The 17,793-nt window shown below is 37.0% G+C and overlaps 1 protein-coding gene across 3 annotated transcripts in view; it reads right to left on the reverse strand.

Annotated features, from left to right (window-relative positions):
* The window catches only part of Nell1 (neural EGFL like 1), an 802,510-nt gene that overhangs the window by 165,670 nt on the left and 619,047 nt on the right, over positions 1-17,793 (reverse strand). For 2 of the 3 annotated variants that reach the window (XM_005335960.5, XM_005335959.5), the window contains exon 15: positions 10,743-10,838. The exons of the other annotated variant lie outside the window; for it this stretch is intronic. In XM_005335960.5, the coding sequence (XP_005336017.2) occupies positions 10,743-10,838 (96 nt within the window). The remainder of the gene's footprint in view (positions 1-10,742; positions 10,839-17,793) is intronic. 3 annotated transcript variants of the gene reach the window in all.

Consider the following 17,793-nt stretch of genomic DNA (forward strand, 5'->3'; position numbering starts at 1 on the left):
TCATTTCACAAGTGAGGGAGGGAGGGCATAGCGAATGGTGAAAAGAGAGAAGTAACAGGGTGGTGGACCCAGAGCATACAGAGGCTGACAGGCCACTGTCATGATTTTTATTTAATTTACTCTGAGAGAAAGTGGGGGAACTATAGAGGATTTGGAGCAGAGGAATAGAAAGATCTAACATATTTTAACAATATCCCCATAGCTTCTATATTGAACGAAACTATAGGTGTAGAGGTGAGCAGGAGACAGTCCAGAGGTTTCTACCACAATCTAGATGAAAGACTCATGGCCAAAGGAGGTAGTGCTGGAGAGCCTAGGAAATTAAGATTCTACACATATTTTTAAGGCTGAGTTAAAGAATTTGGGTATGAAGGGCAGAAGAAGTGAAAAGTAAGAATGATTCAAGATCTCAGCTCAGGAAATGTGAAAGAACAGGTAATACTGTCAACTGGAAAGGGGAAGGAGAAACAATTTGATGGGGAGAAGTACAGGACTATCCTGGATTATCGGGGACCCTTGACAACTAATCTTTTCTATTATTTTATATTAATACAATTGTATGATCACTATATGAATCTGAATAGGTGCTCTGGCAGAGAGACTTATGAAAGCTCATAGGTTTGAAAACACTTAGGAACATTTCAATGACTGGAAGTAGTTTAGAATGGGCTGGAGTTTAAGATTCATGTTAAGAGAAGGACGAGATAAAGCCAGAGAGGTAGGCAGAAGTCTAATTACTGAAGTCTATATATCACACTATGGAATTTGGACTTTATCTTTTAAGGACTGAGGGCGTACTGAAAGGTTTTCTTAGCAAGATATCCTTTAATAAAATAATCTTCCAAGATCTCCCCTCATGGACTCAATCTACTTGGTTAAAATTGCTGCCACCACAGATAACTTTAAAGTCTCTGTTAAACTAGAGAATGCTTTAAAACCACATTAGCTCCACCATGCCAGACACTGCTTATCTTTTAAACCACTACCTAAAAGAACGCATAGATCTTGCTGTTTGATTCATCATATTTTGGAGCCAAGTGAACATTTTCAGGCAAAAACCATTTCTAATCAGTGAATCCTATTAGGAGAGAGTGATGCAAATCCTAAGTTATATTCCTTCTAGGTCAAGCTATTGGCTTCAATTAATGTTTTTTCCATATGATCTATAGTGCAAAGCATATTTTTGCATACAAAGACTTATGGCATGTTACTAGGGAAAGTTTGTAATTTCTGTGCTCCAGTTGATGATAGCTTTACAAAAAAAAAAAAAAACTGGATTTCCTTTCTGTTTAGCCATCATGTTTCAAAATTACTGTAGTGTTTGCATTTTCTAGGACATAGGATTAAAAATGAGCATTTGAACCAAATGCCTGACTTTCACAGTTCAATAGTGTGGGCTTGCCTGGTGGGAAGCAAGCAAGAGTGCTTGTCATCTAAATAGGAATTATTTTCTGCATTACTAACTAGACAAGGTAATCCCTAATAGCCTTCATTTATTTTATGATGAATGTCAATCTGTTAAAAAGAAGATTGACTCCCTTTCCAATAGCAAGAGTGCAAACAACTTTATGAAAATGCATGCAGACAAATGCACTGGAAAGGCACAAAATTTTCTATACTCTTCATGCAAATGGCATTTCTCTGTGCCCCCACCCCCATCTTTCTTGTGATTTAATTTGCCTTAGGTTTCCTTTAAATGTGGTTTGGATTGGAGCTATTACAACTTGTGGTTTGTAAAATGAAAAGACTGGACCATGTGAAACTGAGGGTACTTCTCCATAGACATTCATTTAGTCATTTATCAAGTATTTATAGAATTTAAACGTAAGAGGTTATTAAAATTGAATTTTTCCCATGCCAGAGTTCTGACAGATAAGAAGGTAATAGTTATTAAGAACCTCACATCGCAAAGCTGCGTGCTAGGCTACCTTTACGACTCCTGTAGAAATCCGTTGTGCCTGCATTAATCACCTTCCAGCTCTATAAACACAGTCCTAGAAATTGAGTAGAAATGTTAGTTAGGAGTTTGTTGGAGAAAGGCTGTTTGGCGTGCAGCCAGTTCAAGGTCGCTTTTTGTTGAGAGAGAGAGAGAGAGAGAGAGAGAGAAACTTCCTCCCTAAACTCATCCAGAGGAAAAATATTCTAAGTACACTTAGAAATATCCCCTGGATGACATGGGACACAGAAACTGATATTTGACCCATGTCTCAAAAGTCTTGAGGTAAATACCTAGGTCTGAGGCTGCCTCTGTCAAATGGCAGAAAAAAATAAAAAATAAAAAATGACCAGTGACCCTGTTAGGACACAGCTGCACTATGTTTGGAGTGACAGGTGGAAGGAAAGGATCAGCTTTAACAAATCCTACAAGACAAAGTCCCTCTAGTCATATGTAAGTGGGACAGGGAAAAGGAGCCACACAAGTAAGTGGGCCTTCACAAGCACAGCAGCTATGAGGCAGGGGGTCAAGCTTCAGCAGACTAACAGGATTGTCTTTTCAAGGTAGCTCTGTTGGGAAATCCCCAGTGATCTGAGAACCTCACCAAAGCCCTCCACAAAGGAAGCAGCAGCCAGTGCACAACTTCCATCCATAGGACACTAGTGTTAGAAGAGCCTGCACCAGTTCCGTGAGATCTTATTCTCTGTCCCATAAAGCTGGCTCACACTGGGGACAGAGATTCATAACATCTATGAGTTTTGGAGCCAATTATATTGCATGCATGTATGATGATGTCAAAATGAACCCCACTATTATGTATAAGACACTACTAAAAACATAAAAATAAAACAAAAAGTGATTTAGAAAGTAAAAAGGGCAGCTGCTGATTCTCAAAACTTCCCACTAACTTCTTGGATTGTGGCTGGAGAGGGAAGGTATAGAAACTTTTATTAAGTCTTAATATAATATTGAATTAATTATCTAAATGTAACTTTCCTTATGAAAGAGCCCACATCCTGCAAAGAACTTATTAGCCATGAACTTTTCTTGAGTGCAGTGAATACATGTCTTTGCATGAAATTTTGAATTTCAGGGAACATGTCATTTCTATTTAATAATGTCCAGTGCTTACTGAGTGCTCATCAGACACCAGGAAATTTTGAAAAGTATTCTTCAATAGAGCAGTACAGTTTTGGTTCTCATTGTATAAATCAAGAAAATGAGGCATAAAAGATTTAAATCACTTCCCAGTATTGTAGAGCAGGGCCTTATAACTGGACAGTCAGTTTCCAGGGTTCATGTTCTTAATGATTTCCTACATCATTAGTATCCCCCAGATACATTTTACAGGTTCTATAGAACAGTTACCCATATTTTATTTCACTGATGATCATTATATACCTAGGTTTCTTTGAGGGCATCATTATTTAAAATATCATCTTTTTAAAGATGTTATATGTATCCTCAAATATCATTTTTTTTTGTAAATTCCTAGGTATGCCTCATGATGGAGCATAAACAACATTAAAATTTTATTTGGATAAATCTCCTGTTTTACATAGAAAAGATGAAGTTTTCCCATGTCATAGTAAGTAGTGGAATCTGATAGAATGCAGTTTTCCTAATGCCAAACTGAGAATTTTGGTACATGGTAGGTCAATGGAAATGATAGCTACAAGGATTACAGTGTTTGCCTTTCTTGAGAGAATTTGGGGAGCCAACAAAACATTAAGGTCTCAGATCTGCCCAGGTACTAAGACACCTATGCTATCAATAATACAGTCAGAACTTGGTGTTAAATCTTCCATTTCAACTCCAAAAAAAAATGGAAAATAAACAATAACACAAATAACCCTTTTCTGGGACACTATGCAAGTTGAATATGCCACTATTTCTGGTGCTGAATTAGTTCTCTCTTGCCTCAGAGCAAAATTCCATTGCATAAATTAATGTGCATTAGCTTGAGAATAAATGACATAAAATGTTTATGAGAATGGAGAATGTATGTTTGGAAAGATATTAATAAAACTTTCTCCATTTGAATCTTACAGTAGCGTCTGTCAGAACTATAGGAGTAGAAAGATTTCAGTAGCAGGAGATGAAAACAAAGGCCCAGCATTATCTTTTACCTCCTGGGTATCCTCAGAGCAGTAGCCTATTATTGCTGAGTCTCTATTTTATCCCTAGGTTAACTGATGAAAAAAAAATCAGCAGTAGCTATCATTTTTAAAAAATATTTTTTAGTTGTCAATGGACCTTTATTTCATTACACAGGCTAGGCAAGCACTCTACCATTGTGCCACAATTCTAGCCCCAGTAACTATCATTTCTACTTACCTGCTGTGTATCAGATACTCTAAATGATTTTAATAGGATATCTCATTTAATCTCATAATAATATTATGAGGAGGTAATATTGATAATCCCTTTCCTGGTAGCAAACCAAAAGTTAGAAGCATTAAGTATATCTGATCAAATGTCACAGATCTTGGTCCATGGAAGAACTTCAACTTAAATTGAATTAGTATGACTTTGAAGACTGTGCTCTTAATTCACACTCTGTTTCCTGTGTTCCTGCCATAGGCACAACAAAGATGTTGAAATTAATGTATAAAACAATGCACATAATCAAAGAGTAGACTATGGCTCATTACTCACATAATTTATTTGGCTTCCCATAAAATCTGTCAGGTTTAACTGCCTTTGGGCATAGATAAGGTGATCAAGAAGCAGCAGATTATAATGCAAAGTATGTGAAGTTTGGATTTGGTCATATATAAGTGAGAATCCCAACTCCACCACTGACTATCTGGGTGACACTTACATGTCTTTTCAAACAGGCACAACTGGGTGAAACAAGAAGCCTCATGAGAAATAGCAAATGCAAAAGTTTGGCACTCATGACAGAGGTATTGCAGGATAATATGAGTTTCACATCAGAGAGGCTGTTCTAATATCAGAACAATCTTCTGATCTTGGGTACAGTATTGTTTTCACCATCCCAGGCTGTATCTTTCTTTTCCAACCCAAATCCCTGTTTGTGAACAAAAGACATTGCTTCCTATAGTCGTACTGGAGAGACTTGAAATCTGCTTTTTGTGAGGAAAAAGAGAATGGAAATGGTTTTACATATTTTTCTATATGTCTGAGACAAAATGATCATCCTGGGCAGGATCAAGGACAGGATTATAAAACGGTTCCAAGTGGCTAAGAATTGAGTGGTATCTCCATTCTGGAGCTATGGAGAAGTGATTTGTACCTTAGCCCAATTTATCCATCATAAGCAAAAGAAGAAAAAAGTAGAATGTTTGGAACTAAAAAGAGGAAGGGGGAACTGAACAAGAAAAAGTCTCCTTCCTGCTATGAAGGTGAATGGTCTCAGTATTAGGGAGCGTGGGGTCCTCTCAACTTCCAGCTCAGTGCCTCCCTTACATCAGTCTTATTTTTCTGAAATGAAATATATCCAGTTCAGGAAGTTCTTCAACCAAATTCACACTCATCTGACTTTACAGGGATTTAAAAAGAACATCAGCATCTATTCTTTTACAGGCAAGTTCAACTGGAAAAGAACACAGAGAAACCTCAAATCTTCATATCCACCTCCCCACAAAATTCTGCTTACTTTTGTGGGGGGAGGCATCTAAACACCAAAATTAGGAATATTAATAACAGAAGTTGCCATTTACTGAGGGTGTGCCATGTGCCATCATCCTGAGAGAGGCTAAGTTAGAAAAGTTAAGTAACTCCCCTGATGGCTTATGAATTTGAAGGATTACCTTGGCATCCATTCTTTATCCAATTTACCTATTTGTAGTCCTGTGATATCTGGAAATTGAAGAAAGGTTTTCTTCTTTAAGGTGAAAATAAAATTATGATCTACTTTCTTAAAGATTTTAAAACCTACCCCAGGGATAGAGGTCACCAGAACAATCACAAATAGATGAATATTGATAGGAATCACTCAAAATAGGTGCAAGATTTAAAATTTGGAAGACTAAAGGAATCTTTGGCTCTGATCATTTTTTAATCCTGGTAAATAGATTTTGAACTCCAGGCAAACAATTACTTTCTATCTGCATACATGAAAGTCCCTGGGGCACAGAAAAGATACTAGAAAAAATTATCCTGCAAAAAAGTCATTTCTTTTAGGAAAGGTTAAAAGAGGCCCAATAACTAAGAAAAAAAAGTAAGTCTGTCTATGATGTTTATGTTTTCTTTGTAAATTTAAGAATAAAAATATCATTTGTTATTACAAACAATTTACAATCATTACAAAAAATAGAAAATTCAGACAAGCAAAATAGGAAAATAATTACTATTAAAATTTATATTGTGAATGGATAATAATGTTAAACTTCTTTGTAATTTATTATGTCCCTGAAAAATTATATAATTTCATTCTTCTTTGTGACTGGCTAAAACTCTATTGTTTATATACGTACTATTGAACATTTTTGATCAGATGTTTTCATGCTTCCCAAAGGCTTAGAGACCATGAAAGGGTCAATGGTTATGTGAGTTTATTGAATTACAACAAATAAACCCACTTCCGAAACAATTGTAGAAAAAGTCAAGGTCTGCTATTTTTATAACATAAACTTGTGTTTTCAGTTATTTTATACCAGACTATGGTTTCGCCTATAATTTGGTGAGTCTTGTCCATCTCTAACAGTCAGATTCATAAGACACTGGTTATGGATACCAGATATCTGTTCAATTATGTTTCTACAACTTATAATTAATATAATATGTAAGAGAGGAAATGCAGTATAACTAGAGGATTTGTCTCTACCATCACAAGTAGCAATCTTGTATTACATCACTAGCAAAATACCTACTAAAATGTGCCTAATTAAATAGTCTTGCCATGGAGAAAGTATTTTTGTGCAAATTCCCCATAAGATATCCATGTGTGTCTGAGTTTAACACAGAAATCATCTGTTTATTGTACATTTAAATTTTTCTACTGAAAAACAGAGTCAAATATCCTCTATTCCTTCAGGAGAACATAAGGGTTGGAGTCAAATATTCTTGGGACGTGGTTGGAGTATGTTTATTCCATCAGGTGAGAGTTGCCATAGAACAGGCTAAATTTCCACATCAATTTGGTTTTTAAGATTATAAGAAAGTTTGCCCAAATAGCACATGATGGACATCAGCCAGTCTCTGGCTCTTGAATGGTCAAGAATTTTCTAATTATAGTCAACCCTAAGCACCTCTAAAAATCTCCAAAAGATGCTTTAAAATTCCTTTTGTCAATAAAAATTGTTTTTAGTTTTCATATTTTTATAACACTGAGAAACATACGTCTCTGTGTGTGTGTGTGTGTGTGTGTGTGTGTGTGTGTGTATGTAAAATGCTACATACATCTAGACTAGACATTCTCAATGGGGGCAGTTTTGTCAATTTTGTCTTCCTGGGTAAATCTGTCAATGTCTGAAGACTTTTTTTTATTACTCTGCCTACAGGTGTAGACACTAATGGCATTTAATTGACAAAGTCCAGTGATAGTACTGAATATCCCACAGTGTGCAAGACAGCACTCCACAACAAAGAATTACCTGGTCCAAAACATAAGTAATTTCCAAGTGAAAGAATTTTTATCTAGACATAGCTCCACACATTTTGTTTAAAGTATACTTGTTGCTTGTAGATTTGCAAGTAGAAATACCAAGTAGAAGACAGACTCTCTCAATTCTACTGTGATGTGGCAATTAAGATATCTCTGAATTTAATGTAGCTCTTTGATTTTGCATTTTGGAAAGTCTCTAAGAGGACTTGTTACTTTTTCCATTTTTTTCTGTGATTGGCTACACTATGTTCCCATTACATCCTATCTGTTTAGTTCTTAAGGAGGTTAAAAATAGAAGTTTTATCACAGGTACTTATCCTTCCAAAAATACTATTCTTAATGATTGTTCATCTATCTCATTCTTTACACATCTCCATGAAAATTGTGAAACTAAATCAAAGTTAAAGGCTCAGAGAAGAAACAGTCAAAGGATAAGAGAAGAATGAAGATGATGTCTTCTCTATAAACTAACAGAGGCTAAATATTTGCTAATCCCTAGTGGGTTATGGAAATTTAAATTTAATAAAATCTCATCAATAGAAAAAAAGGCAGAGTTGTTTGTTTTTCTGTTACATAATAGCAAGTGGGATAGATAGGCATTTTCATAAATGATTTCAATGATTTTTAACTATACTTGAATTTTGAAAGGCTAAGTATCACCAGCAATAAATAAAATCAATAACCAGACAAGGGCAAGGGTAATACATTTAAGACTAAGTGTAAGTAGACTCTATGTAGCTCCAACAAAGATAATAAATAAAAGATTTAGTGGGATCATGCAATAAGACCTTCACAATGCAACTGCACTTTTCCTTTGACACCCTGGTTCTCAAGGCATCTAGTATGACTATTCCCAATGGCAAATAGGCTTACTTCATATTTATTGCTAATGATCAACATGACAAAATAATTTAGAGGCAACATGGCACAAACTCTCAGTGTTTGGCTTATCACTCATCTAGATCCCTTGCACACAGCTGAATAGAAAAATATTTACTTCATCTTTTTAATGAAAAAATATGAGCAGAATTAGACTGTTGGGCAATATCCAGTGGAATGGTTTTGCTGCAGATGAGAAAAGCATCACCCACAGAGGAAGTTTATTTAACTTGAATGTACTTTTTCCCTGTGATGATTGCCCATGAATCCAAGAATATGCAATTATTGATCTCAACTTTAACATTTATCTAGAAACCCAAGGCCTGCCTATCTCTATTTTCTTTCTGCCCCAGGTTTTGATTTCTTCTTCATCTATATATTTGGTGTTCCACATAATGGGCCAGAGTGTAAGCATTGATTTGATCACTCACTTATTGAGTGGAGAAAAGGACAAAGGACAAATCAATAAGGCACAAGAAACCGGAATCAATTTTTCCTGGGCTTCCACTGACCATAAGCCCTGGTTTGAACAATTTTCCCCTCCAAGTTATTTATAATATAAAAATAATAAGAACCTTACAATCATGCTTGTGGTTAAATAGTATAATAACTGGAAATGCTCAATGAAAATGCAGATTTGTGGACCCACCCCTCAATATTCTAATTCAGTTTTTCTGGGAAGGTGATCCAGGAATCTACATTTTAACAAGAAGTCCACATATTATCTTTGAGAAACAGGCATAGTTGATAATACAAGCAATATGGGATGCAAGTTGAGTTTTACTCTGGGTTTAGTAATTGCAAAAAATGTTGAACTTAAGCTTTAGTTTGTCATCTATAAGATAGGAGTAAAATATCTTTGCCTTTTGTTTGTTAGCTCTCAGTATTAAGATATTCATTTAAAAAGCCCAATGCACAATTAGTACATAGTAAATGCATTTCATTAACAGTAGTATCTGTCATCCTTGACATTATCTGCCCTCACCCATTCCTATATATTCATTTGGGGGAAATATAGGAGATCTAGAAGTAATGAGAGTCCTTTATTTTTTTTTATTTTAGAAAACTTAATGAAAATTAAATATTTGCAATAAGGGCATGTATGCTAAATTACCATTAAATTTATTTGCTTTTGGCAACAATTCTTTAACTCCATGTGATAATTTTCTCATGCTGTTCAGATGCTGTATTTGGTCTTTTTATACTTTAAAAAAAATTATTATTTAATAAATGTTATTTGATTTATTGATAATGTCACAAAATATGAAAACAATGGTGTTGATATCATTTATTGATTTCCTAGTTGAATAATTTATGTAGTAAAATTTGACAGGTTTTTAAAAAACTTAGGCTGCCTTATATAGGCAGTACATGGGTAGAGTATAGTAAATGGGCAAATTTTAAAAACATTATCTAAATTCATAAACTTTCAAACATGAAGAAAAGGACACCACTGCTTTGCTTAGATTCTCAGCAGCAGACAAAATACTCTTCTCTTTGTGTAATAACAGAGGTAATAATATAGTATCCTATTTCCTTTTTCTATCCTATGATACAAAGAGCACCAAGTGTGATATCAAGACTCAAAATCACATAATGCAGTAACTTTAACTTATGAAAACACGAGAAAACACAATTAAATATTTACTTTTACAGGGCATTAAACCCGTTGCTTGCATTGACACATATATTGACATGGACATCAAATTTCATTTGTATACAGGAGAACTTTCAAATCATCAGGAAAGCTTGATTTCACTAAATAATGCCAAGTGTAAACACCACAAATAGAAAGGTGCACATGTTACAATCTTAATAATACTAATTGACTTATATTACGAGGTCCATGAATGATAACGCACCTAATAAACCAATATTAGAATAAAATCCCAAGCATACCAATAAACCTGCCGCTACAGTTTTTTAATGTGCTTCTATGCAAGGAGCATGTGCTGCTAATTTAGATTCCGTTGACGCAGCAGATTGTTATAACTCCAACGGGTCCTGGGTGATGCTACCCAATTGATGATAAGTGGGGCAGGTCAGTTCATCAGGCTTTATCTCTAATTAGCAATAAGAACGCACACTGCAAACTATAGCCGAGGAAAGGCCTGACCTTGCTAAATGAGACACACATTGGAGGGAGGGCAACCGAAGCTCAGTATTTCAGAGGGAGGAAGCCTATTATGAAGCAAGCAAATGGTACCCACTTTGGAAGAGCCACATCTGCCATCAAAACACAATGTATCAAGTCAACCCACAGAAACCTACTCCCAGAGAAACATCTTATGTTTTACCCTCCCCCACATCTTTCTCCTTACCTAGGAAGAAGAGAAAAAAAAAAGCTAGATTTACCTTTCTCGCAGTGGCTTCCTGTGAATCCAGGTGGACAGACACATTTGTTAGGAGCCACACATGTTCCACCATACCTGCAGCCCTCCTCGCAGAATGCTGTAACAAAAGAACGTAGGAGTTCACGTAGATGAAATGCAGTAGGGAAATTCACGGAAAACAGCATGAGTATTGAAAGGATTCTTTCTTTGTTGCATAGGGAATACACTTCTGTATTGACTTATTTAAAAATTTCCATGCACAAAAAGAAATAAATGTAACAATATCTATTTCACTGATTTATGTAAAATCAATCAAAATAATGGATGTGAAAGTGTTTAACACAGGGCTGGCAGGTGCTAAATGATAGCTATTACTAAAGATATAACTATCACTGTTATTATTGGTATATTTGAAATCCAATAGGATACATTGAGTAATTAGAAATGGTAAGGTCAGGGTGATGGCAAAGGCTTTTTAAATTGCTGACTTGTATAATGAACCACTTTTCACTGAATATCTTTTATGACAATAATTTTCCTATTTTTTAAAAAATTGGTAGTTGTTAAAATTTTGATAACATAATAAACCGAACAAACAGCTTACTTTTGAATTTTTTAGCTGTTTTGAATATTTTGGTGATAAAAATAATGCATTGTCTTTGTAGCTAATATGCTTAGCTGAACCTAAATTATTCCTTTGGGGAAAATGCCTTTGTAAATACTGCTTGAAAAGGTATGGATTCAAGCCTATCGATAAGCCTTGAAAAGTTATCCCAACAGTGTCCCTGCCCTCCCCTGCTCACCCTTCCAGATGAGGTCAGTTCCATGTGTTACTCATTGACATAGCATAGCAAAGCAACCTGCGCTCTGCTCTCGATGATAGCCCGAGGGACAATTGTACATTTATATATAATTGATTACCATTTCCTTCTCATCCAATGGACTATAAAACCCATAAAGATAAATGTTTCTGCTCACCACTGTAGCCTTGATTCAGTATCTGACCACATAGCAAATGCTCAAAAAAAATTGGTTGAATGATTTACCCTTCATCTTGCAAGTTTTTTTCTGATAGGAAAACTCTTGTTCTAACAATTTCGTGTCACTTCAATCCATAATAATTTATTTTCAAATGCTGCTAAATAACCAATAATTGAATATACTACTTAACAAAAACAGGAAAATGTCTTCTTAATGAAGATGATTGGAACTGTTAACCCTGAGTTTCTTTTATCCACATGAAAGCTAGGCACGCAAATGTTTTAAATTTTAATTGTAGCTAGAAAATGTCACCCTGGAAAAATGTCATGGTTATATTTTGCTATCATCACATAATTAATATGAGCCTAGCTTTAAAAAGCCACGTGATGTATTTAGATAGTTGAACACCAGTCCAAGTATGAAGGATTTCTCACAGTGTTGTCGTTTTCCACATCATTTAATATCCTTTGGATGATTTAACACTCTATAGCCTCAGCAATTAATTGTGAGACCCTTGGCTTCTGCTAGAGGACAGTGTATACCCTGGATTTCAAGTGACACTTCCTATCCAGCATCTTGGTACACTTAACCTATGCCCAAATAGATTTAGAAAATATCTGCCTTGGTATGTTCATCATAAAATCTAAAATATATATAAAGGTATATATATAATCTCTTGTGCCTGAAATATCACACATTGTGAGCTCTAGTGACTGACATTTTCAATAAGATATTTAAAATACAGCTCTACATCAAAGTTAACATCTTAACAGGAAACTGTTTTTGCAAGCTAAAAATGACAGTGGAAAAGCTGGTGAGATAAAGTTCCAAGTGGCAGCATGGCATGGTGGTGCATGCCTGTAATCCCAGCAGCTCGGAAGGCTGAGGCAGGAGATTCACAAATTCAAAGCCAGCTTCAGCAAAAGTGAGGCGCTAAGCAACGCAGTGAGACCCTGTCTCTAAGTAAAATATAAAATAGGACTGGGGATGTGGCACAATGGCTGAGTGCCCCTGAGTTCAATCCCTGGTAGAGAGGGGGGGCGGGGGGGGGGCAGAGCAGGGGAGAGAGGAGAGGGGAGGGGGGATGGGAGGAGAGAGAGATGGAGAGAGAGAGAGGCAGGGGAGGCAGAGGGGGGAGAAAGGGGAGTGGAGAGGGGGGAATGGGGGGGAGAAAGAGAGATGGAGAGAGAGAGAGGCTGGGGGCAGAGGGGGGACAGAAGGGAGGGGAGAGGGGGATGGGGGAGAGAGAGAAATGGAGAGAGAGGGGGGGGGCTTGGAAATAGAGGGCTCTGCTTGACTTTTTTACCTTACAAATGAAACAGCAGTTCATGTAGAACCTGCATACTGGATAGGAGCCACGATGATTGTTCATAGTGAGTGCATGCTCTTCATTTACTCATCTCTTAAGTATAAATAATAATAGGAAGTTTTGTGAGGATAACATAAGAAGTTTATGACATTATGTAGGTACAAAATAGGGCTGGGGATGTGGCTCAGTGGCTGGGTGCCCCTGAGTTCAATCCCTGGTACAGAGAGAGAGAGAGAGAGAGAGAGAGAGAGAGAGAGAGAGGGAGGGGCAGGTGGAGGGGGGCAGAGTGGGGGAAGAGGGGAAGGAAGACGGGGGAATGTCATAATTAATAGGGTCCTGAGAGGGATGAAATGAGTTATTATTTGTAAGGAATTTGAATGGTGTTTGGCAGAGTTAGTGCTATGTTAAGAGTTTTGTTAAATAAAATTGATATCAGTGTCATTGTGACAATGATGTAAGGACCAAGAACAGTCTAAAACTCAGACTAAAATACAATATAAAGTGTTCATCTTTACCAAGAAGTGTTTAAGGAATCCATTGTTACTTTTATTTGTTTTAATTTCTAACAAAGGTAGTACTCAACCTTACTATGGAAATATCTTATAAGTGTCTTCATTTCTGTATAACATAAGGGAAATTGAGGTTCAGAAATCAGTGCCCTAAGACAGCATAAGTACTCACTAGACGAGCCAACATTCAAGCATGGAAAACTTTGCCTTCAAAATCTTAACCGTTTTTCATAGGTTATAGTTTAGGCTCTTCCACAAAATGTTATTCAAATAGGCAGGTTTATTCTTTTTTGAATAGTACCATAATAATTAAGGGAACTCACTTAAATTTAAAAGAAAAATACATTCAAATTGTACAAGTTGCATTACAGAACTGGTGTAGGGAGTGTTCATGTTCCTATTTAGTCGATCTCTATTACGGTTTATAATAGGAAATTTCCCTAGGTCTCATGTGTGGAAGGCTTGGTTCTCCATACAGCAAGTTTCCAGAGGAAGTGATTAGATCATGAAGGCTCTGACCTCATTGGTGGATTAATCCATGAGAGCTGAGAGGATTATTGGGAGGTGGTGGAAGCTGCAGGCAGTGGGTATGGTTGGAGGAAGTAGGTCATGGGAGACGTGCTCTGGAAGGGTATATTTTTTTAATCTCTAGCCCCTCCCACCCTCTCTTTCCCCCACTTCTATAAGCCGAGCACCATCTTCTGCCATGATGTTCTGCTTCACCTAAAGCCCAAAGTAATGGAGCTAGCCAAACACTGAGTGAGACCTCTGGAACTGTGAGCCCCAAATAAACATTTCCTCCTCTACATTGCTCATATCAGGTATTTGGGTTGCAGTCATAAAAAGATGACGAACACAATCTCTATTTTTGTCTGACCTGAGTCATATACCTTATAAATTTGGCACATACCATTGTTGGAATTTATCTGGAATAATAATTTTAAAAAAACAACACCCAAATAAAACTGGACTATGTCATCTAAAACTCAAACTATTTTGAAGAAATTAAGATGAATATAAGTGTTCTTTGAATATCTCATAAAACATCAAAATAAACAATTGTCTCTTGGTCTAGAGGTTACGGATAGATTATTTATAACTGAATGGGCTATTCTTGATGAACTATGAACCCAGCATTTCAGAGGAAAGGACTCTGATAGTCATTGAACCTATCATTTGCACAGCATTACTGTGTTAGTGGCAGAACCAAGACAAGAAACCAGGTTGTCACTGTGTTCCCTTCCTAGATTATGAGATAAGACTCTTAGAAACTGTATAGTCCATGCCTCTGCTCTAGATTTACTAGGCTGTGTGACCTACAGCAAATCCTTTAAACTCTCTGTGTCTCATTATTATCAGAACCAGGCAGTGATGGTTAATAAAAACACGCTTGCTTTGGGGGTTAAATTAAATTACCAACATCACTACCCAGCAGAGTGCACAGCAAGTGAAATGGGCTCAAGGATTGGAAGTGACTGCTATTTATTTATCACCAGAGTTCTGCTTTTCCAGAAAATACTAGTATATAAATATGCTGGATTCTGGAGGTGCAGGAGTAAAACAGAAAAGGTCTCTGTGCTATGGAGCTTATTTGTTAGTGGGCCTCATTGCCACTTTGTCCTTGCCATTGCGATGTCCTTAGCATCATATGGTTTGCCATCATGGAACATGTAATCATAACTCCTTTGCAAACTTAGGGAAACTCAGGCACCATAGGTATTTGACTTAATATGTTGTTGCCTATTTGTCAACCCCTGCTCAGAATCTGCAGCGTGGCATAAATAGATTATATATACACGATGAGATTACAAAACTCAATCTGTTGCTTCAGTGACATTTGTTATTAACTTACTGCCCTGAAGGAGATGTTTGATTGGATCATCTCTAAAATGGTATGCTCCTATTTCTGAAAGGATACTTTTTATTGTGCAGGAAAATAAAATCAAAAAACTCAAGTTGAGGGAGATTTAATCCACACAAAGAATATTTGTTTCTATATGTAAAAAGTCAAGTCTCGGCATGTGAAATGAACTTGGACATGAAGGGGAACAAAACGAGAAGGTGGATTTGCAGATGTCAGGTTTGTGGATGCTGGGAATCGTCTCCATGTGCTAAATTTGACAAACCTGGTTGTACACTAATAAAATGTAATAGCCCTTCACATTCTAAATACTTCTCATGATCCTCTTAAAGTTTTACTGGCACATACTTAGTTCCTAGGGACAGCCTGAAATCCTGATAAAATAAGTGCAAGTTTCAGTACCATCTGTTAGAAAGAAACCCTTTCCCTCCCTCCTGGTTTCCTTGAGGAAACATTTTCCTTAGGCTGGTTTCTGACCCCTCTCTGCTCACTTTGCTCATTTCACCTCCAGGGCAGGATGTACATTAGGATTATGCCTTTTTTGGTGAGAGAAGCAAGAGGCAGTGTAAAGAGACACAAACAGGCAATTGTATTTCTAGCTCAAGCTTGGGTGGAGCCCTACGGAGGCTGTGAATTACAGCATTAAAAATAGATACTAACTTGGTTTAATAAATAAAAGATGGCCACCATGAATTATAATTAAATTATGTGAACCTAAAATCTAATAGGTGTAAGGAATCATTAAGACCTGTTCATGTTCACCCAAGCACCTTGTCCGCTCTGCTTCTCTTTTGGTGGGTGAACTGCCTTCAGACAGCACCAGTTTTCTTTATCTCCTTTAATGCCACTTGCTCAGATCTAGTCTCATGTTCTCCAACTCAGCTCTGACAATAATACAGGGAATACCACTGCCTCCACATTTGTTTGGGGGTTACGGTTTGTTCCTCGCCTCTTTCAGAACATGAGATGGGTCAGTGTGCTGTCACTTGGTGGGTAGAGAACGGGAATGCTACTAAATATGTCACAATGCACAGGACAACCCTGTACAACAAGGTATTATCTGTCCTAAATTCTAAACAGTGATGTGATTGAAAAATTCTGTTCCAACTTTACACAATTAGGTTCATTCAAGTGTCTCCAGGAGCAGAATTTTATTATTTTAATCCTGTCTTAGTCAGCTTTTTATGCTGCTGTGACTAAAAGACCTGACAAAAAAACAATTTTAGAGGAGAAAAAAGTTTATTTGGGTGACTCATGATTCCAAAGGTCTCAGTCCATAGACAGCTGGCTCCATTCCACAGGGCCTGAGGTTAAGCAGAACATCGAAGCCCAAGTGTATGGTAGAAGCAAGCAGCTCACATGATGATCAGAAAGCAGGGAGAGAGACTCCACTCACCAGATACAAAATTTATACCCAAAGGTTCACCCCCAATGACCAACTCCTCCAGCTAAATTCCACCTGCCTTCAGTCACCACTTAGTTAATCCAGTCAGGGGATTAATTCACTAATTGGGTTAAGGCTTTCATAACCCAATCATTTCTCCATAAACCTTCCTGCATCGTTTCACACATGAGCTTTTGGGGAACACCTCACATCCAAACCATAATAAATCCTTTTCCCGTTTCTTCTCTCTCAACATTCCCCCCTCAAATAATTTAAAATATAGAGAAAAGACAAAAGTGAAAATAAACTATAAGGCTAGTCTTATAATATGAAATATGCAGATGTCTTTAATTCTTGCTTTTCATTTTTGTGTTATGCATATGGTATATTGCATAACTTAATAGTTAATTATAAATTAAAATTGCCTTCAACATGACCATTTACCAGATGAGTTTACAAAAGCAGCTTCAGTAGCATTTTCTACCCTAATACTGCCAAATTTTTTTTTTGTTGAAAAATTGTTCAATGCCAGTATAATGCCTTATGCACATAATTCCATTTCATCCCTACAGAAAGGCTGTGCATTCATCATATTATTCTCATTACATGAGGAAGCTGGCTTAGAGAAGTTAAGCAAATTATCAAAGGTCATGCCACTGCTAAGCTGCATCCTGGGTTGCAAGCCCAGAATCTTAACCACCTGTCTAAGCTGTCTTCATCTAGGGCTCTGCTACCTACCATGTGCAAATGATGTACTGGGCACTGAGGAGTCTACTTGTCACTGCTATTGTCCTCTCCTCCCCACGCTCACAGTCCAGTAGCAGATAGTGGCACATATAAAGCCAGGCATAATAAAATGTGACGCTAGAGTAGCAGCATGAACAAAGCTCTGAGAGAACACAGGGGAGAACATGATTAATTGTTCCTGGTGGACTGGGGCAGAGCTTCCCAGCAGAGCTGGCACTTGAGTTGGTCCAGAAAGAATGAGTAGGATGTTTGCCAGGTGGAGAGGTGCAAGAAAGGGACATT

This window comes from Ictidomys tridecemlineatus, chromosome 4 (genome assembly GCF_052094955.1).
Source record: "Ictidomys tridecemlineatus isolate mIctTri1 chromosome 4, mIctTri1.hap1, whole genome shotgun sequence".
Lineage (NCBI taxonomy): Eukaryota > Metazoa > Chordata > Mammalia > Rodentia > Sciuridae > Ictidomys > Ictidomys tridecemlineatus.